Source organism: Acanthaster planci, linkage group LG12, assembly GCF_054643075.1.
Source record: "Acanthaster planci isolate LZ-2023a linkage group LG12, COTS_SCS, whole genome shotgun sequence".
Taxonomy (NCBI): Eukaryota; Metazoa; Echinodermata; class Asteroidea; order Valvatida; family Acanthasteridae; genus Acanthaster; species Acanthaster planci.
Genome location: NC_141788.1, coordinates 1,836,628 through 1,864,548, shown reverse-complemented (window position 1 = coordinate 1,864,548; position 27,921 = coordinate 1,836,628). Strand labels below are relative to the sequence as shown.

General features: G+C 40.8%; 1 protein-coding gene and 2 long non-coding RNA genes across 7 annotated transcripts in view; 2 read left to right on the top strand and 1 right to left on the bottom strand.

Annotated features, from left to right (window-relative positions):
* Window positions 1-17: 17 nt before the first annotated feature.
* Window positions 18-27,406, bottom strand: LOC110989565 (receptor-type tyrosine-protein phosphatase kappa-like). Of its 3 annotated transcripts, none has more exons than XM_087144348.1 (38): window positions 27,173-27,406; window positions 25,468-25,581; window positions 24,710-24,799; window positions 23,474-23,728; window positions 22,238-22,555; window positions 20,886-21,143; window positions 20,443-20,577; window positions 20,041-20,196; window positions 19,541-19,636; window positions 19,189-19,230; window positions 18,446-18,751; window positions 17,585-17,875; window positions 17,187-17,471; window positions 16,843-17,057; window positions 16,528-16,597; window positions 15,692-15,798; window positions 15,226-15,403; window positions 14,707-14,809; window positions 13,837-14,080; window positions 13,693-13,732; window positions 13,210-13,309; window positions 12,859-12,941; window positions 12,158-12,408; window positions 11,793-11,880; window positions 11,528-11,604; window positions 11,273-11,309; window positions 11,031-11,128; window positions 10,528-10,647; window positions 10,084-10,235; window positions 9,610-9,745; window positions 9,302-9,451; window positions 8,873-8,972; window positions 8,459-8,535; window positions 7,893-8,027; window positions 6,731-6,859; window positions 6,127-6,275; window positions 4,300-4,435; window positions 18-2,678 (listed from the first exon to the last, which is right to left on the bottom strand). In XM_087144348.1, exons 1-38 carry the CDS (start codon window positions 27,246-27,248, stop codon window positions 2,583-2,585), a joined length of 5,493 nt encoding a protein of 1,830 aa, XP_087000474.1. In that variant the 5' UTR covers window positions 27,249-27,406; the 3' UTR covers window positions 18-2,582. The 3 variants fall into 3 exon arrangements, with proteins under 3 accessions (XP_087000474.1, XP_087000472.1, XP_087000473.1); XM_087144346.1 differs by having other exon boundaries at window positions 6,725-6,859; window positions 27,173-27,405; XM_087144347.1 differs by having other exon boundaries at window positions 6,725-6,859; window positions 12,158-12,405; window positions 27,173-27,405.
* Window positions 3,584-27,921, top strand: part of LOC147797051 (uncharacterized) — a 106,459-nt gene continuing 82,121 nt past the window's right edge. For all 3 annotated transcript variants that reach the window (XR_015427391.1, XR_015427392.1, XR_015427390.1), the window contains exons 1-2: window positions 3,584-3,772; window positions 13,219-13,337. This is a non-coding gene — a long non-coding RNA (uncharacterized LOC147797051). The remainder of the gene's footprint in view (window positions 3,773-13,218; window positions 13,338-27,921) is intronic.
* Window positions 6,857-8,066, top strand: LOC147797053 (uncharacterized). The gene is made up of 2 exons (XR_015427396.1): window positions 6,857-7,320; window positions 7,679-8,066. It is a non-coding gene; the product is annotated as an uncharacterized LOC147797053 (long non-coding RNA).

Genomic DNA, 27,921 nt, shown 5'->3' with positions numbered 1-27,921 from the left:
CGAAGACCGAATAATGGTTCGATTGGAACGCACATTTATTGGAGAGTCTGTGTTTCTGGATTGAAATATTTGCATGCGTTTAAACATGTCTCGGTGGAAACAACGGTGTGATATGGTATAGTCAACATTATAAGCAAAGTCGTTCTTTGAAATTCGCAACATCGTTACACCTCAATACGTTAACTTCATACTGATATCCTTCTTACATTCTGTTCAACAAAATACTGCAATTAGCAAATATTTTTATTAAACTAATCGAACTCATTTAGAAAAGATATGTGGGCCGTATACATGTACATTACCCTGTAAGATAATACTCACAGGAAGCGGTTTATGTTTGAAAATGATGCAGGAAACATTTAAATTGTCTGATCTTTTCATAAAATAAAAATATGGTAGATTGTTATCATAAAATATTTCACCACAATTATTTGACATCAATAGTTTACACCACAATCGGTACACATTTACAATCGTCGTTTTAAATATATGATACCAAAATTTGCATAGAAATTCTTAGTATAAAATATTTCAAGCGAACAATTCATATTTTCTTTATGGGATGACACATTAAGTATGACAATTTAAAAACCTATATAAAAGGACATTTTTTTTACCTCGCAGCCCTCGATAGGCGGGTTCCGCCCCAGGATCCAGGTTGTCGCCAGACTTTCCCAGACTATGCATGCACGTTATGTTAGATCGTCCATGTATAAGCGTATCCTTTATGCTTCAAATTAATCTTTAAAAGTGTTTTCTTGATCTATTCATAAATCACATCCTGAGACCTTTCATACTCTGTTGCCAACCCGTACTACAAGAATTGGGTATTTTGGGAGAAAAGGTTTGTCTATTCCTATCGGTGTCAAAACGACAGCAAGACATCAGCGGAACTTCGCGCATTGGGTCGACAGATTTCACGCACTGTGATTGGTCAACGCGTTGCAAACTATTGAAGTACACTATTGCCAATCGCCCATATTCAACTGTTTACAATGTACATGCTTGACGTGTTCATGCTTGACTATAATTTACAAATTTTAATCGATACTATTTAAAATTCTTAACTCTCAGCAATTATAAGAGCATTTTCGCGAAGAGAGCAGTTGTGTATCCGGCGGGAAGAGGTGGGGTAGAGGGGCACAGCCCTCTTGAGATTTGTTCCTGATTTTTTGAAAGCACCAACATTTTAGACAAAAAGTTCGTTCCCTTTGACTCAGTAGTAAGACATGCGTTTGCGACAGAAAAGCATGCCACACCGTGACAGCGAAGTAACTTATCAATGATACTGTTAAGCATCCGAATCTGAATGTCACAGAAATATAAATACAATTAAACATTAAAGTTATGTTATTCATTCTTTGGAATTCTCCTACTCAGCAGGAGCTCTACGAATTTAAGGACAGTTATGCATTACTCTGTGTTCATTACTTACACTGTGTCATTTCTGAATAGCTACTCGTTAATTGATACAGCAATTTTCGCATCAAACGGGAGACTTTGAGGGGCTGTTGGCAACAGAAATACCGGCCTTTTTCAAGGTTTTGGGCGTGGGATGAGGCTAAAAGCCAGGCACTCCGTGCATGACGTCACTACGCGTGTGGCTCCGTTCAACTGCCCATGTACGAATACCCAATTGTAACTCATTGTGCACGCGTGACCTAGTCGTGAGCTTGTTGTTCCTTCCTCCATGTTTGCTGTGTAGTCCGTAGTCGGTCCACCATATCTGGGTTTTCATGCAGTGATGTTTTGCGTAGTAACGTTATGCACGGAGTGCCAGGCTTATAGCCTCACCCGTTGGGCGTGCTCAGAATTATGCACGCGCGTTCAGAACTTGTAAAAAGAACCGATATGTTTGTCTCCACCAAGCGTTTCAAAGCTTCCATTCCTGCATAGTTCTAACATTTACGTAAAAAGCAGCAAAAATATAGCTCTGGGTACTATATGAGATAATATTATTCGTTAAGATTTCACTAAATACTAATAACAAAAATCATGAATTGCTTGTATTGGCCACATTTTTGCCAAAAATCATGATCCGACGGAAAATGGCTTCTTTGACGAAACTGATAATCGCAAATGGTATTTAACACAAACGAACATTTAACATAACACAAACGAACATTTAACATAACACAAACGAACATTTCTAACTGTCTCAAACAGATCCAAACTGCAATTCTCCCTATTTGAGCGCAACAATGCACCCTATGGCTTTGGCATACAATTCTATAGAGATAAATTGGAGCTAGGTTGAGGCTGCCATGAAAATCGTTCGTCCAGTTTTATCAAGTAGCCTATTCCTCATTTTCCAGCGTTTGCTTTGACAAAAGAGTGCAAGAGCACAATCAGCAGAAATGTTATCCTCTGTACCATTAAATATGATTTAATAAAAAATCGAGTGAGGCCCGAAGTTAATTCCTACATTCCTTGGACAGTAACTGCAGTCAGATATTCTACTCAAACAAAGCTATACTGCCCTTTGTTGGCGGCTTTTTGCGTCATTTTTGCGGTTCTGTTTTGCTGTTCAGTAGGTGATACATTGACCATCCATCATGGATTTAGGTCCTACCTTCTTAGATTTAGATTTCAGAATCATTTGAGGGTGTGACGTTCTCATAGATACTGGTAGAGTCCAAGAGTGTCTGGACCACGTCATAGCATAGCGCGAATTGGCCCTGCAAAGGAGGAAAAAAATCGTTTCAACACCTCCTAACATTTCTGTCCAGGAGCAGTGTTGGTGGCGTCTCGCTGTAGCAGCCTTGGTTTGAACTTAGAAAAGGGTATTCCGCATGCAGGAATGAATTAGGTTGAGGTCTCAATCAGTCCACGAAAGTTCAAAGATTTAAATTTATAAAATTAAACCTTAAAGTTATTCAAGCACCATTTTTTCAATCTTGCAAGTTTTGGAATACAAAAACAAAATACTTGTAACATAATCGAAGAAAATACATTAAAGTATTCAGAAATGTCTCTAGAGCTAGCATAAAAGCATTAAGCCACCAAAGAAGTCACCAATGAATCATTCGCTTCAACGTATCTTGAAAAAACATAACCAAATCGTTGTATTTCTGGGTGCGAGCTCATTAATATTTTGTGATTACACGGGATTTGTACAGTAAGACAGTCCATAACCAAGATGGATCATAGAAATATTTCTATAAATCCCGAATTTGGGACTGATAGTTTCCAGTTCAGGGTATTTCTTTCACAAAAGCCCCGAATTGCGGGCCTATTTTGGGAAGAGGCGGGCGGCTACATTCAGAAATGAGCCCTTAGTTTTACTGCTATTTTGGGGGGTATCTTCCTTGAAAGGCGAATAAAATTTTTTTTTCGTGGCAAACCCCCATGAAATTGAAACAAAAGGTGATCTGGCCATAATCTTGAAGTTCCAGTGAAAAAAGGAAGCCAACCTCTTCACGAGAGTCAACAGGCGGCGCTATTTCGGTCCGATTTTGCACTGTTGTGTGTATGGGCGCGTACATTGTATTTGGTGTAACGCAACCCTCACGTGTGTATGTGTGAAACTAGTGAAAACTCTGTGATAGAGGATGGCCCTGCTGCAACGTCTTCAACGCATGCGCATCCACCATGACAACGGAAGTCACGTCTGGTTCAGGCTTGTTCTTGTCGAGTTCTTGTCTGTTGATCTGCTGGCATTTTTGCACGTTTTCACCCCAAATTGTCTGCTTTTCTGGCGGCTTGGATACGTATGGCAAGTCGAGAGTTCCCAGTGGTAGTGCAATCACTGAGCAAAGGCACTATACTTGAGGTAAGATTCAATTTTTGTTAACAAAGCGTTAGGCCTGACTTCAGCAATGTTCGATTAATGTTGGCAAAGCATGGAGTAATACTATTACTAGGCCTAGACTATACTGACACTATAGGCCTAGCATAAACGTGACAATTCCTCAGCGGTGGAAGTTTGCAAATACACACTCAGCACTGCGCGGGGAAAATGTCACTGTGTAGGCCTATAGCGTTAATACCCAGCACCCATAATCTTCATTACGCCAAGCCTGATTACCAAGAAAATATGCTGTAGGCCCTAGTTACATTCCCCTACCGTCTTCTCCCCTGACATGAGACCAGCCACTAGGCCCTAGTTTATAATATGGCCTGAGTCAAACTAAATTCGAAATGGGAAATTTTGTTGAAAATTCCTTTGCGTTCGAAAAGGTCTCACTGACGGTTTTGAGATAGGAAAACAAAATAGGGCCACGTTATGGAATTATATTTTTTTGAGCAAAAAGTGGTGGAAAATTCTGCGTTGAACCACACTGCTTCACTGCAACTTACCTCAGAGTACATCATGTTGCTGTTGACCATGCGCAGACGATGAACGGCTTGGAACACATCTACAGCGTTCTCGAACTTGAACTGATCCACCAGCGCCATCAGGGCGCAGAACACAGACGTACTTCCCAGTCCATCCCTACAAACAGAAATTACCTATTGTGCAACATTACCACTCGTATAGGTAGTTTTAGAATTACTGAAAGTTGTTGGTCAAAAGTAAAGTACTAAAAAATGAAACAGATTCCAACTATATTTAAAGTTCACTAGAACTGAAGAAATTACTAAAACTTTCATAAATTTGTTATGTGGTATTATTCCTACGAAATTAAGAGAACCAGACATAAAGAGTGGGCTTAATATTTTGAGCTTGACGAAGAGGCTATAAACATTTTTATAAATTAAAATTTTTGTAAAGTATAATGTACATGTATATGCTGTGGAGAATAACTGTGGCATTTCTCAATGATTTGATCTTCATGCATTACACACTTGCGAGAGGTCTTAAACAGTGTCCTTCATTAATAGCCAAAGGCTGAAAAAATGTGCCTTTTTCCAAAATTCCCTCGCAAGTCAGACTGGGTAGACCGAACTAGAAGAAAGTATTGTGGCTATGATTTTGTCCCGCCAAATATTTGGAATGAAAGCAACAGACGGATACTAATAAAACTGGGCTTACAGACAACTCTCATTTTGCTTACAACTTGTATCCGCTGCCAAAGATGGCAGAAATATCACCCTTTGGTTGGTTTTCGATTTTACCTGAGATTCCTTCAAAAACGCACATTTGTCTTATTACTTGTAAGTAAGGTTGTATTTCAATTTAGTATTTAGTAGTACGTGCTTTATTATCAGGTGTTCTAATAGCTGCGTGGTATTTTAAACACATTGTGAGTTTACTCTTCTACTTTTTGTACCTATACCAGGAAAGATATGGGACGGAGGGGTACCCCCCTTACCTGTCCAATCCCTATACACACTCTAGACTATTGTTATCTAACACATCCCCCCAGAAGTCTGTGAAGAATTCCTGAGAATCCGATCAAAAAATGACCAACACAAAGGGGGGGGGTCTCTCTGTCCCATATTTTGCTTCAAGTGTTTGTACCGACAGCCGCCTATAGTTTTAGCAGACAATTGTAGGCAAAACACGAGTGTCACATTAAAAGAGCAGATCCCATTCCAAGCTGTCATTGGATTCCAGTCGCCAGTGCAGTAAATACGGCAATGTTTTATTTTCAGGCTGGCTGTCATTCAAAGAATTCTATTTAGGCATACCAAAGATGCTTCATGGTCATGTCTTGCTCTAGACACCTGGGTTAACACTATTCAGACAATGGAAATAAGGAAAGCTTGCATTCACCTTCAAACACCCATAGAACATCAGTTGCGGTGTTCTATTCAGAATTCTCCCCACTGAAATTCAGTAGTACATTGTTTTGGGGTAATATTGCTTAACAAACCATATAAGCATATAAATAGAAATACCTGGCGGCGACGGATCAGCGAAGATAGACCCAAACCCAAATTTGGGAGGCGGGGCACATTTTGGGGAGGGCAAGAAATTTTGGAAACATTTAATGTAACTTTACACAGCTTCATCGAGTGGCGAAGCTAAATTTGAGGGCTTTTTCACACGCTTTTGGAGGGGAGTAAAATAAAATAGTCTCTACAAAAAACGCCTTTCTCTTAATATGTAGTGAAAGAATGCCCCCTTTCAGGGAAGGGCACTGGCCCCCTGGATTCGCCCTTGTTTTGGGCGAACAAAAACAGACTGTTGATGTTTCTTCTCTTTATGAAACTTCTCGAATGTCCTTGTTATATACTTACATGCAGTGAACCGCTGTAGGTCCCTTGTCGTTGTGCTGCTTTTGCGTGAGTTCGACCAGGCTGAGCAGTCCTTTCACAGACCGCGGCACGTCCTCATTGGACGGCCAGTCATGGTATTGAAATTGAGTGATTCTTCGCACGTCCTCAGACTGAAAGAGATGTAAAAATTATTTCCTAAAAACTTTCCATCATAATTAATCAAGGTTTTAATAGCATACAAATGGTAGCATGAATTCTCCAATTAGCGTGTGGAACCGTAGCAGTAAACACGTCTTAAATATTTGATTTAACGGAGTGCCAACAGGGCACCGTGTGGAATTTCAATTGTTGGCAATCACATCAATGGAGCCAACAAGTATTCAACGCTGGTGCACGTACAGGATAAGCAAATAGTTCGAGCATGAGAAGATGTTCATGTCTGCCTATGTAACAGAGATATCATGCATGAGAACCGGTGCAATATTAAAAGAGTTGCTATATAAGTGGTTTCCGACAGCTTGAGAGAAATTAAGGATTACAAGATTGCTCAGACGAGAATCTACAATGTCCTGCTTGATGTCCCCTTACAGTTTGAAATTAAAATTGAAAGTTTATTTACTAGTACTTTGGTCTTCGTGTTCCTCAGGGTGAAGTTACGCTCAGTTATCCCACTGTACTCTTTGATCCCGATCAACTCGACGAGGAGTGGTCCAAAGTCGATGGTTCCTTGTTCGGGCCAGTAACGACACATTGTCTTGGGAGTGAAAAGAACAAATGCATTAATCAAGTACCTCACTGCAAGAGTCTTCCACCAAATTCTTTCACACATTACGGATGATTCGTTGAGGTATACTGTCAGCGGGTCCTTAGAAAAAAATTCCCTTTTCTTTGCACGAACTTGTTTAATTTTTTTGTTATTTGTTGCTGGTGCGCCCTCTAGGGATGCATTTTGGCGAATAAATTCCTGCATGCAGATAAGTTGCATGCAAATTCCTGTCCATTGCATTGTTCCCAGGCATCTGTTCTATGGAGAGTCTTACGCATCACTGGTCATGGACTCGGTTGGTATGCAAGGCACATGAATTCTGTGACTCCAGTCTTAGTCTTACCCATATCAACTTGTGTTTTTTCTGAGTTGGCTCAGTGGAGATCCCTGTGTGTACTTGAGCAGATACGTGAGTGCTGGAAATCGGGAAAGCCGTACGTGGTTGTGTGGTATGTAAATCGATCCTATTTTATACCGTTACTTTGGCTGTCAGAATCGCCTCACGCTATTTACTCTATCAAGGCAGTTGACTAAATCTTTCCTTGGACAGGAACACGCAGGCAATAACTGCCTTGCTGCGCCATGTTTTGTGGCATTTTCAGTGCGCGAGAGTGCAAGTTGTGGTTTGCTGTAAACCACTGTGTCTGAACTAAAGTTGCTGACGAACTGAATTATATTGGTAATTTAATCATGACGATGAAAGATTACGCTTCTTGCGAAGACTCAGGGTAACTTGATAGGAGCTTTTTCTTTTCGTTTTCTTCTCCCTTTTACCCGATAATAATTTGGGGTATTTGTTTTTTTCAGGCAGTTTGGGTATTAAGGGAATGAAATTGATAAATCTGTATCGCGCATAAACTCTTCCCTCAAGTCATTTAATTTCCGAAGCAAGAGCTCCTTGGTGGCAGAAGAAATCTTGTGTACGGTAAGTAGTCGGCTTGCTAGAATACAAAGGTATGGTGAAAAGGCCATTGGCGCAATAGACAATTGTAATACATGTAGTTTAAATCAGTCATCGTACCTTGTCGTTGGCATCAAATGTGTTCAGCATGACTATGGTGGGCACTTTGTGGTCATAAACCATGCGCCAAAAGTCGGAGACGGTGTTGGGCATTGGCATCTGTGTCCCGATATACATGTTCTTCTTCCGGTAGCCCTTACGAAAGTAGAATAAAATATGGCAAATGATTTAAAAGACGTGTGCTACCTGCTTGTTGTAAAGCGTGCAGCCTTCTATGAGTTTTGCTTTCATCGACGTTTGGCAACAATGCCTATCTGCACAATTTTATACATAGTTCGAGCGCGCAAACATGCAAGTGTTTGATCCTGTTTGTCACGTATTTCAACTCAACTTAAGTCTCTATTTCGGCAAATTTTCTATATACAGGGTATTAAAATCAAATTGCAATAAAAGGGGAAAATATAGAACAGATAGCCTGATAATTACGGAAGAATTTTGCAGAATCTTTAAGGCTCTACACTACTCAGCAAAACTCCTCCACGTTTGGTCCTTATTATTTTTGTCATAAACTTTCCTGCATGAGCCGATCATTGAGAACCTTGTACGTTTATGTAGCGGACACTTACTGGCATGAAGGTGGCATTGATGTAGTCGGAATCCTCATCATACACTTTTGTGAACAAAAAAGGCCTAGAGCGGTCACCTGAGTAGAAATTGAACAGGTTGACGAGAAAATGATTTACATGACTTACTAAGAAATATGCTACTACTTATTTGCAGTTAGCATCCATACTGGTGAATGAAGTAATTCTGATGCCCACGATTTCGACTGACCTACTGTTGAAGATTTGTCATGTTCATCCCTACGATGCGCTTATAGTTTTAACCCCTTCAAGCCAACATGGCGCAAGTCCAGATCAAACAAAATGTACAAAACATAGAGAGCGACAACTTCCCCCTGTGGGAACTCTTGCCCCAACTCGAAGAGCCTGGCTACCCCACTGAGAACGGCCCATGGGAAAGAGAAATTCCTGACTCACTTGGAACGAAATCCGGATATCGGTTTTTGTCCTTGTTCTCGGGGAACTCTCCAGACTTAACGACCTTTTTACCATGACTCGCGGTCAGCACAGTCAGGTTCTGAACAAAATGGAGAACGAGGTAATTTTCGAATCTGCGCAGTGAAACTAAATTCATAATTCACATAGTAAAACTTAGTTACGTTCGTAAATATTGTTTTGCACGAAAAAAGTTATTTCTCGTCTTCTTACCTTTAGCCAGATGTTACGAAATTTTGGTTTGTCATCACATTAGTGATCAAGCACATCATCACACTTGTGGACTCCAACTATCGTGGCTTTCTCGTGTAAATCTAGTGGAAGCCCACTTCTAAAGAAAACCTAGAATAAGGCCCGCATAACGTGCCCTTGATTCTTGGCTCTGAATATGCACGTAACTTGTAGACTTACCGCAAACTGCAGCTGTAAGCCTGTTTCCTTGGCACCCTTCTGAACCTTCTTCAGACCCGCCAACTTTTTGCGAAAACCCTCAGTTGTGTAGGTCGTGTCACCAGTCACACTGGCCGCCAGAAGAGCGTCGAAGATGAACTTGTATTGGTCCTTGAAAATGAAGAAGTTTAAAAAAATGCGCGCTTCGTTTCGAATCGAGGCCACAAATTACTTTGAACATTTGGGTTTTTTCCCCAAAGGTTTTGTTCACACAGTATCTGCGCAATTTTTCTGCAACATGCATCTTCAACAACACTCAAGTAACTTACCGGTGTCTGCACCATCTTGATACGGTTCTGTCGCATTTGGTAGACGAAACCAAAAACGTCCACTTGTTCCTCCTTCTGCATTTGCTTCAGCATCACATCCAGTGCGATGAATGTCCCCGTGCGCCCAACCCCAGCGCTGTGGTAACAAAGTAAAATAAATCCCGACGGGTTATGAATGTCTGCAAATAAAAGGGGTGAGGCAGTTGTAGTAAAACCATGCATGGCGCAAAGTATCGTAGTTATACCAGTTAACAGCGGGACACTGGAATATATTTATCCCGTGAAGTATCGAAGTAATGCCGTGATATTTCCAACTTGTGTGAAGTAGTGATGAGCACATGTAAGATCCATTAGCGTTTAACGGCGCTCCCTCCAAAACACCTTAATTAAAAATATAACCTGTGTTTTCAATACACCTGACGATTCAGTGGTGACCCCTTGTGATCGAAATGTGAACTGTTCTAGGGCCCCCACCTGCAGTGCACCATTGTGCGTCCAGTGTTGTGGTGTGCATTCACCAAGCGCAAGAAGTTGAGCACGGGAGCTGGGTACTCTGGCGGCTTCATATCCGGCCAGGTGGTATAGTGAAACTGCTTCACAGATCTACTGCCGTCCTCACTGCCGACCTGAATTACAGATAAAGAAAGCGGACTGCAATTTTTCTCGATGCATACACAAAATGTTCAGGACTAGTGCCTCCTTCCATAACATAACATGCATAATGCGTCATCCATTTCATCGCATTCTATTCCTATGATGCAACAATCTACAAATCTAAGTATCTGATATTAAGTGACTCATTTCACCGGTTTTATGTCCTGGACACTTCATGAAAAGTCCTTTCTTTTGAGGCGTTTTTGCTCATATTTTGATGTTACAGATGCATTGTTTAGGTAGTTAAGCAATCACAAATAATACCTCGTGTATGCAGAAATTACGAATGGTGTAATCTAGAAAAACATCCTCTTTGTCTGTCGTCACCACGATGTCTGAGATCGTTGTGGATCCGGTATCGGCCCAGTACTGAAGACACTTCACCTATTTTCAATACAAAAGCCATTCGCATTTGGTCAAATGCTACCAAATCACCAAACAGCAATTTAATTACCGGGGTAAAAAAAAGTGTTAGATTTCTTGTTGGTTTAAGACATTATGTCATCCGAATATCAAACTTACAACAATATTGGAATTCACTGACACCTTGGGCTCTAACATGACGTTCGTGCGGGTAATGTTATACAGTTTACCGCACTGAGGATGCGGTGGCCCGATGCCCCGGTCAAATCGGAAGGGTTTGGAGAGGGCTGAGGGCTCTTCACTTATGAACCGTGAAGTACACGGTCTCATTTTGATCAGTATTACACGGTCGATCAGGGTGGGACGGATTGAAACACTCCACACCATTGAAACACGTCAGGTACCTTGCCATTTTCCACTGGGTTGGTGAGCATCACAATCTTATCGATGCCCAGCTGCCACACCATTCTCCAGATGTCTTTGATGGATGCCTTGTTGGGTCCTGTAAAAGAGTAAGATTTATCTTAGACGATAACGGATAGAGTGCACAGTGCCACCGTCACGTCATTGCATTTTGTACATGCTAAGTTTTAAAGCCCAGGTGGCGCATAGACTTAAACACACTGACGATTTGACTTGTGTTTACCTTGGCTGGCGATGTATTTGCCCTTCGACTTGTACCCCTGAAAGACAAAACCATATGTGAGATTAGTGTAAAATAAATAGCATTTTGTCAAAATTTTTGTCCGGTTTGTTTGTTTTTTTGTCCAGTAGGTGATTTAGCCGTACACACGCATGCGCACCACTAATTACAAGCTCCCATTAACTGAACACTCAACTTGGGCGTTAATTTCCGGTCCGTTTAAATTATGTGTAGTGAGCACTTGCAAGAAGGACTTACATTGATGTAACAAGCGTTGACATAATCCGAGTGAGGATCCCCCTCTATGGGTTCCAGCACAACTCGAGAGTGATCGTCTGTATATAAATACATGTAACATGAAATGGAAATGCGTTAAAAATTGTGAATAAAATTTAAAACATAATCCGTAACCTTTCTGTTGGTACATACTTCTAACAATATGGTGAGAAATAATAACTAAGTTATATTTACTCCCACTTTATCAGAAAACAATGTGACCGGAAATATCTTCATAAACACATACATGCAATAACATTGACGTAACGGTTCTTGGCCTTGTTTTCTGGTTTTGATGCTACTGTCCATGGATGCAATTGCCCATCTGGTAGAGACTGTGACAGAAAGAAAACAACACAAACCTTAAAAACAAAGTATAAGTTTTTTCCTGGGACGGGAAACAGCCACATTTCCGTAAAAGGTTTATTATGAATATCATTACTGAGAGAGTGACTTTGCACATATTGCGTTGTAATAAAGAATAGAATTGTAGAGCATTTACAACTCGGTGCTATCTAGACTAAGAGGGCTAAGTTTACATACGACCGAAGGTATCTCGGAATGCTGCATTTAATTTGCATTTATAGTTAATATCTGAATGAGGAGGTTTACCTTGTAGTCTGCCAGGAATCCATTATCACCTGATAGTTCCTTGTTGCGGATGTATTCCGCGAGGTCTTCTCTGCGAATGGGAGGTGGCTGTACGAATTCCACTGCTTCCTTGTCCTCCGCTGCTGGTTTAGTTTCGGATTTGTTCTGACGTGGTTTTGGTAAGGGTCTTCGCTGCTTTTGACTGGGTTGGTCAGAGACTGCTGCACCATCGTTGGTGTAGTGATGAACCGCAGAATCCTGTGACTCTTCTAGCAACATAATAATTTATCATCGTAAATCATTAGAAGAATTGTTAGTATAAATTTTAAAAGGAAACCAATCATCGGGATCGTTCTGTAAACTGAAAATTGTTTGTCCGCATGTAAAATCTTATGAAAAATTTGTTGACAGGCTTACACAAAAAGGTTTCAAAGTCGTTTCCTTCTGATTCTTTCAATCCCAAAGATTCCAAGAGAGAAAATACTTCAGTACCCATTGTGACTAAAATGCTACCGGTACCTGCCCATTTCGAGTGACAAGGTTAATTGTGAATTGTGGTGGCTCTGCCAGTTATGCATGTAATTAGGTATAAAAAAACCACTTTAAGTCTTATTTAAAGAAACGAAAAAAGAGAAACGAATAGAAAAAACCCAGCCCAATCATTCTGCTTCACAAAAATTAAAGAAATAACCGATTAAAATGTGTAGATAAAATAGAAATACCAGAATCCACTGCTAGAGACTTCTCGTTAAGTGGGAAATCAGAACCCATATCGCTCTGGTGCATTCCAAGGCTCGCTCTACGCCTGTTACAGAAAAGCAAAGGTCATATGGGAATCATTTTCTGCATAGAGTTTCAGGCTAAGGTTAATTTACAACCACTGCAAAGTGTAGGTATCAAAAACAGTCTGGAGAATTTCCCTAGGATGAAAGTTTTGATGGGCTTTTACAGTTACTAACCGTTAAAAGTTTCTAATTCGAAAACAAAGCTTGCCGAAGAACATTTTTAAATAATCTAATTAAATTGTTTAGATCTAGGTACATGCATTTCAATTCAAAGTATTTTGGTCATACCTTTTGTAGACAGCGACAGCAACAACGAGACCAACAATGATGATGACAATGACAACAACGACTGCTGCTATCACTGCAGGCGACATTCCAGGCTTCGTTACTGTGACATAAGGATCATCAAGCAAAAGGTAGGCTAATTTGAAAATACAACTTTTGATCACTTGAACCCTTCAGATACTGTTCGTGAACATTGTCTCAAAGGCTTTGAGTAGTCAACCTGGCATAAAGGACCGTGTTAACCCGCGATTAAACGCGAGGAAAAGATCGATCAATAGCTACTGGCTTCCTGTAGCACGTGTAGTTGAATCGTACCCTTAAGTATGTTGAACTTAGGCACGATACGGTGGACCCAAGCTTCGACTGTACTTCTGCAACCATTTTTGAGCAGCGTGCGTTTAATCACTGTTAGCTAAACAACAGTTAACCAAAGTTTAGGCATTATTTCTGATTCAGCTACAAATCCAGGAATCAAATTGTTATTACCTGTCACTCTTAAGGGCGTTGAGTACGTCACATACGCTTCCTATAAGCAAATAAGCCAAATAAGACATTTACTAGTATTGATGCTCGAAAGTTCCAACGGTATATTTTCTTAAAACATGATCTCATATAAGTAAAATAGCTTACCGTTTCATTGCCTTGACTGACCGATCCAGTGCGAATCTCGTATTCGGCTCCTGTTTCGAGCGGTGCGTTGTAATAACCGCCGTACAATTTCGTGTCCCCGACGACGAATTTGTTCGGAGCATTCTGACTTGGTAACTCAGCTGCTAGGTAGTCAGCAGGAGAGTCCTCGAAACGGTCTGGAATCAGAACATCCCTTTTGGACACCAACGATCCGCTTACTGTTTTGACCCTGACAACATATGACCTGAAGAAAGAGCAATTGAATAAGACAACAAAATATTCGAACAAGTTAATCGTCATCAACAGCAAGCACCAGAACAGTCGGCTCAACACGTCCTGACAGAGTGCCCTGAACTTCGACCTCCCGAAGACCTGGACCTCAGTGAACCCAATCCTGCCACCACGAGGTGGTTAGGGACCCTTTCAAATACAATTTAACTGCTGCCGCTTCATACGAAAGAAAAAGATGTGGGGACTACCTAAATAACATGTACTTTCTCCATACAGACATCAACACGACAGAGCAACATCCTTTGGCTTTACTGGTTGAGCATATTACTTAAATCTCTTTTGTCTGCAGCAAGTGAATAATAAAGTTGGGCCTCATGTTTCCGTGACAAAAAGAAACCGAAGCAATTCAAGCAATCACATTTCTTGTAGTAAAATTCTCTTAGGTTCTGTCTTCATAACTGCGACCAAAACACTTTATCATCGCAGCATGCAAGATCATTATTGAAGTTTATCCGAGAATGTTGTTATTTAATGTGGCTTCGACGGTTTTTACTGATGGATCGTCCTTAGGGTTTGTGTCAGTCATTAATTATGCACTTGAAAACGCTGCATTAGCACTGATTAAAAACATTTACTTACTCCACAAACTGTGCCCCATCTGCGGGTGTGGAAAGCCCAATCGTCACAGTGGTTTCCGTGGTCTCGTTACCATAGGACAAGGGCTGCGGGGGTTCAGGGGGATCTAACAAAATAGTAATAGGGAATTATAAACTTATATAGAAATTGGAATATACTGGACTGCTGGGTTACGGTAATTATATACCGGTAACAGCTAATGAGAATTATGACTTGGGATGAGGTTAGCTTCCTTTGGAAAAGAATGCATATTCTATCAACGTATAGATTCATGAAGGATGCATGGTTCAGTAACCAGTTTCATTCTTTTTTGACAACAATTGATGCTTATTAGCTGTGCAGTCATATGATTCTGAGGTGTGGTACCCAAGACCCATTTACAAGATAAAGTTAACGAGGTTACAGGGTTTCAAACTCCCTGATTTCTCTGGTTCAAATGTCAGCTGCTTTGAATCATGGCAGCAAATCAGTTAAAATCTATTCAAGAGTAGACCTGGCGGGTCCAAAAATACTGTATCTAACTTGTCTGTGGTTTTGTGAACACCACCAGGGACGCAGAGTCTCCCTCGAACTTCTCGTTGTGAGCAGAAACAGCTAACTCATATGCCGTTGCCGGGTTCAGCTTGTCCTTTGTGAATGGTGGCGCCGTTTCCTCGTCTTTCTCGTATTGATCCGATGAAGAAAAGACCTTGGAACTTACCTAAAGTGATAACATTCCAAGGTTAAAAAGATTGGATCTGATCAGAATACAATAAAGTTGCATGATTGAGATGACACTTTAATCTGTGGCAACCATTGGTGAGAGTTTTCAGTAGGCCTAAGGGAACAAAGAGCGTTCAATTAAATTACTAAAATCTTGAATATGTGTATCCCTTTTGCCAACTCAACTGGCTGCTCTAAAAGAATTTTCATTGGACGATCAGAAAATTAGACGATCGGAAAATGAGGCTTAATAAGCGATTATTAAAGCGGCCATTAAAGAACATACTATGTAGTGGGAAATATGTCCTTTTGGGTTTTGTGGCGGGTTCCAATCTAGAGTAATTGTCGTTTCGGTTGTATTTTTCACTCGAAGATTCTGCACAGGCCCAGGAACTGTGGGAGAAAAAGTAACAAGTGAGCATAAATCAATGATAATTTATATAGGTGGACTTGAGCCAAGACGAGCCTCGGTTTTGAATCGTTGAAAATGTGCAATGGAAAGTTGACAGTCAGAACAACACTTCGAAGTTCGAAAATATTTGCTTACAGATAACATTGGAAACGTTCGCAAACGACATGAAAAGCCAAGGGCTTTTATACTGTCATAAGTTGGAATACTCGTTCCGTCCTGGTTAAATTCAGAGTGAGAACATCAGTAAGATAAATGAAGATTCGAGAATGCTTTCCCGATGCATTGCTGCTGCTTTTATCACCTCGTTTCACAGCCCTGGCTTTGATTGATTATACTATTTTCCTTCCCAATTTCTTCTAGAGCCTCCCAATTTCGCTTTTAAGACCTTCTGCCTTTTGGATCTCCAGCTTTGTGCATTCTACCACTTTTCATCCTTTTGGCTACTGTACAGTGAGTTTGTTGGCTAAATGCTAAACAGTCGTTCAGTCTATATATTCCCTTCATATTTAAGCATTCTGCAAAACCTATTAGATATTCTTTGAAAAGCTTAACAACAATTAACGTGAAGCTATACTTTACACTGATAGTTAGCTCATCTTAATAAATTTGATCTCTTCTAGTGTGATTATGTAATGAAATGCTTTCTATGCTTGACGGAGTAGAGTGCGGAATCGGAATTGTTGAAAACTTAATAGCATTGCTTATCCTACTTCCAATCTTGGTTGTGGCGTTGACTTCCTGACTCCACGGACCCGCACCCACGGACGTCTCAGCTTGCACCTGACCAAGCACCATTTAACGAAAACAAAATTTGTCGATTAAACCGCTTTCAGAGTCTGTGTTTCTTCTTGCACTGACAAATCATCTTTTGTGCTCTTTGTCTCCTAAGAGTCAATAAGTGCTCCCGACAGGAAACATAACCACATTTGGCAGTTTTTAGATCGGTCGTTTTCCTTTCAAGTTGCAAAATGCAATTTCCAAACTTGGGAAACGTTTTTTTTTTCTGAAACTGTCGAGCTAAATACCTGAACATAGTAGGTCACATTGGTGTCAAGACTCATTATACTATACACCAATGGAGTCACATCAGTATCTGTCTTGTTTTCTGTCTCTCCATCCCTCCGGTATCGCACATTGTACTGGGTGATGATTCCTTGTGGAGGATCGGGCTCTGACCACTTGACAGTGATTGAAACGTCATCAACATTCTGAATGGCAACATTTAGAGGAACCGTTGGCTCTGTTTAAAATGAAAAACAAAAATCATCAATATTCACAGGTCACACTGAAGCAAAGCTGACGGAAAGCACATCAGAAGGTTGTAATAACCCCCGGGGTCAAGTACATTTAGTTCTTAAACTCTAATTACCCGCTTCCAGGGTTTTTCCAGTTACGACTTCGCTGTACGGCCCAGTTCCTGCACTGGTATTTGCAGCAACTTGAAAACTGTAATTTGTGAAGGGGATTAATTGAGTTATTGTCACTGATTCAACTGCTGTGTCATCCAGGATGGTTGGACCCCTTCCACTCAGCTTGTATACGTAGCCAGTGATGATACCACCTCGGCTTCCACACGGTGGCGGGCTCCAAGAGAAACTCAATTGTCGCTTGTTCCGTACAAGGAGTGCAACGTCTGCGGGTGAGGCAGACGGTTCTGAATGCAAAGGAAAACAGGAAATGCAAATTACACGTTTTGTTGAAAATGATCCGGATTGAAAAACCTCCTTATTTACAGGCTTCACGGTTCACTTGCTCCGTTTTTTTTACCTATAGTGCTTGTCGTAACATCTTTCTCTTCTGTTGATCCATGATTTCCATCCACAAAGGCCTTGACTCGCATCCTGTACATCGAGTTAGCCATCAGATCAGATATTACCGTCACATTAGTTCCCGAGCACATGCAGTGCGGCAAGAAGTTAATTGGGCTGATGGGTTGGCATCCTTCTTTGTTAAGCAATGCATACTCCACAGAGTAATTGGCACAATTCACTTCACGCCAGCTGAGTGTTACACTGACGGAATCGTAAGAAGTTATAATCACAGGTGAAACGGACGGATCTAAAAAAGTAAACAAACAGGTGGTTTACGAATGGTCGACGTTAGGTCCTTTATTGACGCTCTTAAAATTACTTGGCTTCGCCGACTTCCGGTTTCAGAAGGTTCTGCATGGGCACACTTATGCCACAAAATTCTAGGCACTTAGCGTTTACTGTATATTGATGGTGGTTCCATCAACTTTTTGTTGTTTCGTAGTAATCAGTTTTGGGTCGATGTCATGAACTCTTGGCAGAAATCTTCTCCACGAAGTGTTTGCACTGAAATTCAGTTGAGTTGAAATGTGAAGTCTTTTGTTGTTACTTTTACAAATTCTCAGCGTGAAATTTGATCTGACATCCCAAGTTCGTGCTCTTGTATACTTTTGTACCTCCTGTAAACGGGCCTCTGGATCATTAGCATGCTCTGTGATGAGGAAAATGTCTAATGCCTGTTAAACGTGTGGGGATTATTACCTGTTGAATTTCATGTTAGAGAATACTGAGTCATCTGCAGGTGTACTTATCATTGATATTTCATTGTGACAAAGACAGAATGATCATAAAATTAGGAGGAATGCTTCGGTATACTTACTCGTTTCTAGTAACGTAGTCACTGATGTTGAAACATCGGGCCCTTGTGTACCAGTGTACGTTGGGCGAAGAGAAACCGTGTATGTTGAATGAGCCTCCAGACCAGTTATCACATGACTGGTAGTCTGATCATCAAGCAAGTCAGGGACTATCACTGGCTGCGGAGATTCGATTACTTCACATTGACCTCTGTTTGTCAATGCATACTGTAGTGAGTAGCCAGAGACACATGGATCTGGTAGCCAGGAGACATGCAGCTCATATGGATCGTTTGAAGTTACTTTGAACCCTAGAACGCCGTTGGTGGCTGCAATCAAGTGAAAACTAACACGTTGTTTTCATGTGAAAGTTGAAGTGGCATCCTTATGGAAAGATGGAGTGTGTTCTACTTGTGGATATAGTGTTCATCCCTCCCTCATTCATAATGACACATATCATAATTCTTCTTGCTCTTACCCATGGTGCCTTAGGTCTCTTGTAAAGTCCTCTTCCTCTCCCCATTATTGTACTGTTTGAATCACTGGCCATTGCACATTGGAAACAATTTCAGAACTTACCGGTAGCGTAAGTGTAACAACTGCATCGTTCCCACCTATTAATTTACATGGTAGATTTATATGTTTCTATTATTATTGTTACAGTAAAAAAGACATCGCTACTGCGTGTGTGGATCGACAAATCTTTCTACAGTACAGGCAACCGCTTCAATAAATTTAACCAATATTAAATAGATCAATGTCTTACTTGCACACTGGCAGTTTTCTCCAAAATATGGATCTACACAATCTGAAAATAAAAGCAAAGAGAACAGAATTTATTATTAGTGGATGATCTCTCCACATATTGCATTAAACATGTAGATGGTGATGTACTCTCTTGCAAAAAACAAGCTGACTTAAACGGCATTTTAAAATTTCTATCACACAGACCATGGGCAACATAATTCCCTTATATTTGTCAACACTGTTAAGTTAGGGATATTATTTGTCAGTTCCTAATTATAATGAGCTCCATACAACGCATTTCAAGTTTAACTCCTAAAGTTTCATAGGTTTTCAGGCCCCATGACAAGTAACATCGTGGAGGTTTTTCTTACTTCCAGCACATTTTCCAGTATCCTCTTCGCAAACATCGCCTGATGCACAGTGACATGCCTGCTTGCAATCAGCTCCAAACATCCCACCATTACAACCTGATTAAAAATCCAAACATTTTGACTCGGTTACATCACCCGTTTCTTCCATGATCACATTATTATAAAAAAATAGATAAAATACTGTATGACTTATTCAGGGCTATACATCCTTCGGCGAAAAAAACCGTTCTGTAGCATTTTACTTCACATAAGCATTCCATTTACAACATTTTTTACATTTATGAAAATCGTATCTTGAATTCTCTCTTTGCAAAAGAAGTCCGCATATTGGAATAACAGTGAAGCGTCACTTGTAGCACGAGGACTTTTGCCCGTTTGCGCAGCTGGCGAATCTACCAGTAAAAATGTATTCAACTGATCTGAGATCGCCGGTGCACTCTCTGGTTATATTCGTTGCAGAGTGGAGTGTTCCACTACAGACAATGCCTAGACTGGTTTACCTTGCGTGCAGTCTATTCCAGTAAACCCAGCAGCACAGGAACACCCGTACGGGTCAGGAAGACAGAACAAACGACCCTGGCAAGCATCGTGGTGTGGGTCAGGGCTGTCAGAGCAGTTGTGACTGGCATTCTGGCCGAACACATGACGACCGTGAACTACATGGAAACGTTCATCACACAACTTGTAAAATTCACTGCTCTATCGGCAAATACTGCGACTCAAGCGTTTCTTATCATCCAGTTTCACAGAAACTATGTATTTCTCAACATTTTTTTGACACGTGATCATTGTGATGAAGCACAAAGTTTGCTTTAAAGTTCAACAAAGTGTATACAAAATGAATTTCCTTCTTCTATCGATACTAGAAAAATGTTTTATCAAGAATATGGAGGAGAAATTACCTTGCTCGCAGTATTCTCCACTAAATCCCGGAGCACAAACGCACCTTCCCGTTTTGTCGTCGCAGATACCTCCGTTGTAACATCGACGACAGACAGATTCACATGACGGTGGGCCCCACGTTCCATAGGCACATTCTGTAAAATTTTAACGACCAATTTATGTGATTAAAAATGTAGAATATGTAAGATAAATATTGAGGAACTGAAAATACATAAGCAGCTCAGCAAAGCCACAGGAAATTATTTACTCTTCCGAACGATATGCGTCATACTGCTTCTCCTGTATTTTGTAACAAGTGACCCAACGTATACAGATCCATGAAGCAGTCCGTGGCTTAATGTTCCACGGCTTGGGTTTTGAAGATTTTACTACAGTGACGATATTGATGTTGGAAAGAGGATTTAATGGCACACTTGAAAATGACATTAAAAGTGACGATTACCTCTCACGATGAGTCTCATGAATCCATGTCGTTGTTGATTCTCTTGACCATCAACGAAGCAGCTGTATATTCCCTCGTCGGCCTGGGTTACACTCACAATGGACACGCTCAGCATGTCGTTCCAAATCGGCACGTCATTTCCATTATGCTTCCATCTGTAGTTGGTGTTGGGTGAGTTTACCTCTTCCATCTGCAGGGTGATTGACTCGCCAATACTTGCTGTCTGCGTTCGCTGAAGTGGACGCGTATAAACAATATCTAAATCGGGAAAAACACAGTAAATTATCTTTGACATTTGACTTCCGCAATCTAACGCGCCAGACCTCTCTTTCCTTCCGAAATCATTTTCCATAGTTGTTTATTTGTTTTTCACAAGACTGCTCCTTTAAGGAGCAGGTGGTATCCCCCAAAATTTAACGCATGATTGCTTATTGATTGGATTGAAAAGTTCGATTTTTTATTCACAAATATTGATAGCCAGAATAAATCTTATAAGGAAGCGTTCCGAGAAGGGCTCAAATGCAAGGAAAAAATTGGGTAAAATGTCCAAAACTGAAGCAATAATATCATATATGCTTGCTGCAGTTTCTGAAGCGTCCGCATAATACAGTTTGCTAACAGCTCGTCTGCACAGCGCCCTCCGTCGGATGACCCTTTGCGTTAAAAGATCATAGTCAGTTGATTGTGGAGCAGCCGTCTAAGGTAGACACATAGTTTGGTCACACTGTGAATTTCAGACGTATGTGCCGAACGACGAGTTGAGATTGATGGGGTCGGTAGCTGGGGACTAACTGGGGATCTGCTGAATATTTCTTGGTGGAGGTGGGGGGGGTCTATGTCTGGCTTGGGATCCTGGGAGTGCCACCGTTGACAACCCTGGGCTGGGCCGAAAATAGCGTTGCAGGCCAAATCCTCTAGCTGGTGACGAAGGTTTTGTCCATTTATAAATATCAGTTTTTATTAAGTATTAAAACCAGGGGTAAATCAGGAATTGAAAGGTTGTACTTCTCATTTCAACCCAATAATAGGTGCCATTGTCCGTTTGTTTCCCGTCTGTCTGTCTTGTCAATCCCTGAATTGTTAGCCCCTGCAGTCAATCCTTAAGTGTTGGTCCGGAAGGAAGACAAGGGGCAGCACGTGTTAACGGCATACGGCACTTCAAACGAATTCACTACCCAGGTTACCAGAAGAGCCGCTCATTTGGGCTCCTTGAAGGGTACCGGTAGGTCTGGAGGCCAGGATGATACATGTATAGTACTTTTGCAATGTGTAATTGCTACTCATGCTTGCTTAATTTCAACTTCAGTACTAATACGGTGTAAAACCCCCTAATTGCCTATAGTAAGCGTTACCATCTGTGGGTAGAATGAGGGTTTGTATCTTGGTCATCACGCCATTTCTAGTTGCAGTACTGTAGAAGACGCCTGTTCTATCAATCCCGCCTGCTTCTGGTAAGCTAAGCAACCTGGCTTTACATCCCAAACTGGCATCGTAAAATCCAACAGCTCCTGTAGGTAGATGGTCATTGCTTCCTCCTGTTGTCAGTTGACGGCCAAAGGAGACTGCAGCTGCGATATCAGTGGGACTTTTGTACGCTGCTAAGGTAGCACTGTTATTGCCGGTGGGGCCGAGAACAGCAGGACTGGCAACCAGAGTAACATCCACTCTTCCTGATGGAGAAATAGGTGTGAAATTCATTGTTTTGTCTTGTACATTCAGGTTCGGTGGTTAAAGGTTGTCTCAAAGTTCTAACGAAGCTGTAGAAGATTTTTTTATCAGACCTTCACTTAGAGTTTTGTCGCGACCGTGTCTCATCTGAAATAATTGAAAGCGCACTGGCTGATTACTTTTTCGAGGTGTACTGTAACTTCCTTTAAAGGGTCTCACGAGTTCCAATCAGGACTTACTAATTTTAGGCACTGTTAAGCCAAAGTTGCTTTGTTAGACTGACCGTCAGGAAGGGTTTAATGTGGAATATTTCTTCCAGTTTAAATTTCATTTTGGCAATTGCAACCTGAAATCCTCTCCAAGCGAAGTCCAATACTGCCTTTGGTTTGGCTCATAATTAGACGAATTTATCAAGGGCCAAGCCCATAAGTATGACTTACAATTCTTTTGTCATTTCACTGGAACATAACTTTGACTGGAAAAAAGAACTGTAGTAAAGTGAAATGATATTTTCAGGGTCTGTTTCGGTAGAATAACGTACGAACGTCTTTCAATGAATTCCAAGAGCTTTTTCCAAAAACCGATTTCTCAATGAGTAACATGTAAAATGAGCTAACCTTCTGTTAAATGGAAAGTTGTGAGGAAAAAAGTCAACATCTGCAAAAAAGTGTTTCATCGTAAAGCATTAACAAAAAATCTTATTCTGTACAATGACAATAACATTACAGTTTGGATTGGAAACTACAGGCTCGAAGTTGACTTTCTGATATACTCGCATCAAAAAATTCTTTAAAAGGACACAGAAAGCAATTGATGAAAGCAGTATTGAATGTCAAAGAATGTTTAGGGTAAGAGCTTCGAAAAATTGACCGTGAATAGAAGCAAAAGGAAGTGACTTGGCTTAGTGTTTACTGTCTAACCTGCGACACTGGATGTATCCTCATTGTCTTGGATTTCTTCAACTCTGACTTCAGCCATATGAAGGCACTTATTTCTGATACCATTCCCATTCAGTTGCACACTGACGTATCGAGCGGAGACGACTGGGTCTACCATGAAATCAATCACTGCTCCATTGGTAGCTTGACTCGAGGAGACTGATCCTATCCTCGTGTTCTGTGAGAAATCTGATGCGTTCAAACCGGCTCGTACTACAGCACCTGCCAATCTCCACCCTGCATGTGCAAATGGTGGAACAAACAAAACTGAATTAGTCCTTCCAAATAAAACGGCTCTGAGGCAGGGATTCTAATCCGACTTGTCTCGAGAACAGCACCGCATACATTCACGTTCAGAGAAACACCTAACACACAATGTTGACATTAAGACAAAACATTGAATAATTGTGACTAAGATAATTGTGATATGAAAACATGAAAACGTATGAGAGTATCATCCGGGGTGCTAACCAGCCTCCCGTCCTGCTTAAAACGTTTTTTTATCTGAATGAAACGTACCAGTATAGAACAAATGTCATAAATCTCTCGCTGAGCGTATAAAGACACATCATTGTGACTATTAAAAGGTAGAAAAGATATTCAGACATACTCTCTGAAATTTGTCTGTGAAAGCACCCAGAACTGTTTTCAAAGTTCACAATAAGCCACACTTTTGTTTTCACAAACATAAAATTGAGAATATAGAATATGAATGTAGAACATTGGACCATCAACTCAACTCCAAAAAGAAAAATCAAGTAATAATGCGTATATGTAATGTCTTTGAGTTATGTAAGTTATATGTACAACGATGAAAGTGTGTTTTTAATAGCTCCTGTTTACTTAGAGCATAACTTTATTTTTATTCGGACAGAACACTAATGTGCAGCATGCAGTGAACACTGCAAGTGTTTTCAATTCACTGCCATGGAAAATTCCCTATTTTTAAAGTCAACCTGGCATTGCCCCACTGACTTGGGCAAACTATTGTTCAACAATTTCCGCCCACCATTTTTGTTTTCGCGCGGTGACAAAAGTGAAGCGCTCAGATTTGAATAGAAATTGTCATCCTGAAGGAATAGGCTATATAGGTGACACCAACCGTTGACCCTACTATTTTTTTCAGTCGATGTTATTGGCCATTCGCGACATGAAAATTACAGCATCCAAACATACGATGTGACAAAAGGGTCGAAAGCTTTGTGAAGACAGTCTTACCACAGCAGTCTCGTCTGTTGACTATAGTGATTTTCGTCAAGCAGTAGATTGCTTGGAGATCTACCATCCACCACTGCTCTCCAGCGCATCCTGTGATGTACATTTAGATTAAATTTAGAAAGACTGCATGGTTCATCGTTTTGCGATGGTGGGATAACAAACTTTGGAAGAGCAGCAAACATTTAATTGATTATGACGAAAACACTAAAGTTTCTTTTGTCGGGTAGGTTGTAAATGACACAGCATATTGCTGCACCACAAATATTCAATATTTTCCTGTTGCAATTGTGCGCACTGGATGTGGCCTTACCTTCTTGTCTCAGTAAACATGAATAAACACTGACCTATTTTAGTCAATTCTTATTATAACGAAGTCGCAGGAACGAGACAAATTACTTTGTTATAATCATGGCTTTATTATGAAAGGGGTGGAGAAATAAGTAAAACGTAAGAATTCAAGAAATTGGGATTTTTGAAATCGGTATTTTCGTAACAGACTTTAGTTAAAGCGGCAACTTAGAGGATAACCTTATTTAAAAGTCAATGGTTCAAGCTATTATGTCGCATTTGATACGATGAGAAGTACTGTAAGTTCGTCTCTGCAGTCAAAAATCAAGCAGGTATAAATAACTGATACGGGAACCGAGGCCTTCTTCGGAGAACTGTCCACTGAGAGTTGTAGAGATCGGCAAAGTTGATAAATCACATCGGGTTCTTTGAAATACGAGAATTCCAAAAGTACACGTAAATAGATTTACCTAATGTGTGTTGAATTGTGTTGACATCTCCATCTATTGCTTTGTCCGGTGAAGTGCCGGAATCGGTGTAATAACTCTGACTGGCTGGCTTACCAATAAGAACTAAGGCGAGACCTGTCATAAGGAATATAAATGTTTCAATTTGAATGTTAGTGAGGGGGGTGGGTCAGAAACATTGGTACACGTACTTGAAGGGTCAAATTCCATGTACTCAGCAAAAAGCTGGGGCGTTAGGGACATCATTATTTGCAGTAACATACGTTGCACTGTACATTTTGTACTTCACGATGAAATCAAAGAGGGTGTGCGCGCGTGTATCCATAATACTTGGCATGACAACTTGTGAATTACTTGACATGGTAACTTCACATGTGGTTTGTGCATTCCACTTGGTACTCCAAAGAAGCCTATCGCAGTTGGGGCCGAAAGATCGAAGGTAAAGAAAAATCTTGCAATGAAAAATTTAAAGTTTGGGGTTGAGGTATTTGTGTGGGGGGGGGGCATTGTGTTGTTAACACTTTATTCTTGTTTTATTTTAACACCTCGAAAGGCGTTTAGCGGGATTTAAACCCCCAGCACAAAAGCCTACCCCCTCCCCCAAAAACAAAAAAAAGACTCGTGACCAGTGGAAATCTACGCGTGGAATTAAGGGGTAGAGGCTGCGGGTGTGACGTACATTTTTTGAAAAGGAAACGTGGCCTGTGGCCCGGGGGAAATATAGCCTAATTGTTGCGGTTTGCAGCTTCTTGGTCATAAGGATCGGGGTTCGAATCCAGATGGTGAGGCATGTTTTGATCTTGGGAAAGTTACTTCACCCCTGTTTGCGTCTCTCCAACCAGGAATGAATAACACCTGTGAGGGCAGGTACGGTTTTGTTTTGGCCATATGCGCCTGATATCGCAGCATCAGGCTAGCATACTCCCCAGGGAGCTGAGTTGGTTTTAGGAATGTTTCTAATGTTGTGACACCAATGTGAAGGGGTAATCAGGTGGATTTGTGCTCTTTATAACCGTCCAACTTTATTATTATATTTTGGAAAACCAAATAGCACCTGTGGTCCTTCGGTATAAAAAAGGAAAAATTAACGAAGCCTTAATTCTGATCAAATAAATGTATGTCTACACACTACCAAATTTTACTTCACTCACTGTATACACAAATCGACGTACGAGTTTAAAGAATGCTGCAATAGGAAGGGTGTCTCTCAGGAGCAACTGAGGCCTAAATGATAACGGAATTTGACACCATGAAATAGCCATTTCCTCTTAAAAAGGTAACGATAAGAAGGATGATTTAGTTATGGTGGGCTGCCTTGGCTATTTCAACACTTTTCTTCTTATCGGTTCGATTTTCAAAAAGGCCAGTACAGAAACTGATTAGGCCTAAGTTGTTTGCCATTCAGTGTTGAAATTGAACAAAACATTGAAACTGAAGCATAACAAATTTATTTCGTGAATGACACTGCGCTGTTGGGTGCCATCAATGGATGACAGTCATGACCCATATTGCATATTAGACAGTATCTGTGGTAGTTTTACACATCGTTTGCCATCTGGACATAGTTCCTTCCAGAAGAAACGAAACTGCAATCATTATGACAGGCAGCACCCATTGTTACATAGATGCATTTCAAATCCAACCGAAGACAGTGGCACCAGTGTGCGTCATTTACTTCCGGGTATCCACTCTCAAATCATATCCATACCTTTTGGGGAAAGAAGTACAATACCAACGAACATCAGCCGACTAAGCTGGCGAAATCTTGATCCCCAATATGTCATGACTGCTCTCACAAATGAAAAAGCCTGTGTTCCTTGTAAGAACGCTGCAAAACACTGAAAGCTTCTCAGGCATAATCCTTCGTGACTCTCTCGATGTAGAAATAACGCACGTCGCGGTCCAGGAGTTCAAGTTTATTTACGTAACAACCTTTGTACCCTGGCACAACTACCTTTCTTCACAGGCGCCGTGTATAGCTTCACACAGTACATGTATTTCCTGGTTCATGTGTGTCTAAGGTTACATATATATGCATGCACTAGTACCTTAATGCACGTAGGTCGTCTGTAAGTATCGACTGTACAAATTTACAGCCCAAAGCTTTTCTTTGAGTTTCACTGACAGGCAGAACCCTTTTAAGATTCATATGAAATTAACCCCGAGCTGGTTGTCGTGAGTAAGCCAGCCACACAGCGCGAGAAATAAAAATGTTAACAGTTAAAAAATGATGTCTTACATCCGTTACATCAGGGTGTTGATTTTTGCGCATCACACCACAGTTTTTGTTGGATGCAAAGCAATCGGCTTAGGTTTCCCGCATACAGGCTTTGTACACTGCAAGTGGTTCCATGCTCATAATTGAGTAAAAATGTCCTTACTTCATTTCTTTTGGGCGCTTGCGTGGTGTTGCCAGACGTTCTGATGATGTCACTTGTTGATTACGTTAAAGCGTGG

Excerpts from the sequence above, each read along its gene's own strand:
- LOC110989565 (XM_087144346.1), bottom strand. The coding sequence starts at position 27,248 with ATGACATATTGGGGATCAAGATTTCGCCAGCTTAGTCGGCTGATGTTC. Across the intron at positions 18,752-19,188 it reads AGAAAACTGCCAGTGTGCAA|CCACCAACGGCGTTCTAGGG; the intron begins GTAAGACATTGA and ends ACTTGATTGCAG. Across the intron at positions 10,648-11,030 it reads ACCCAGTGGAAAATGGCAAG|GTGAAGTGTCTTCAGTACTG; the intron begins GTACCTGACGTG and ends TATTGAAAATAG.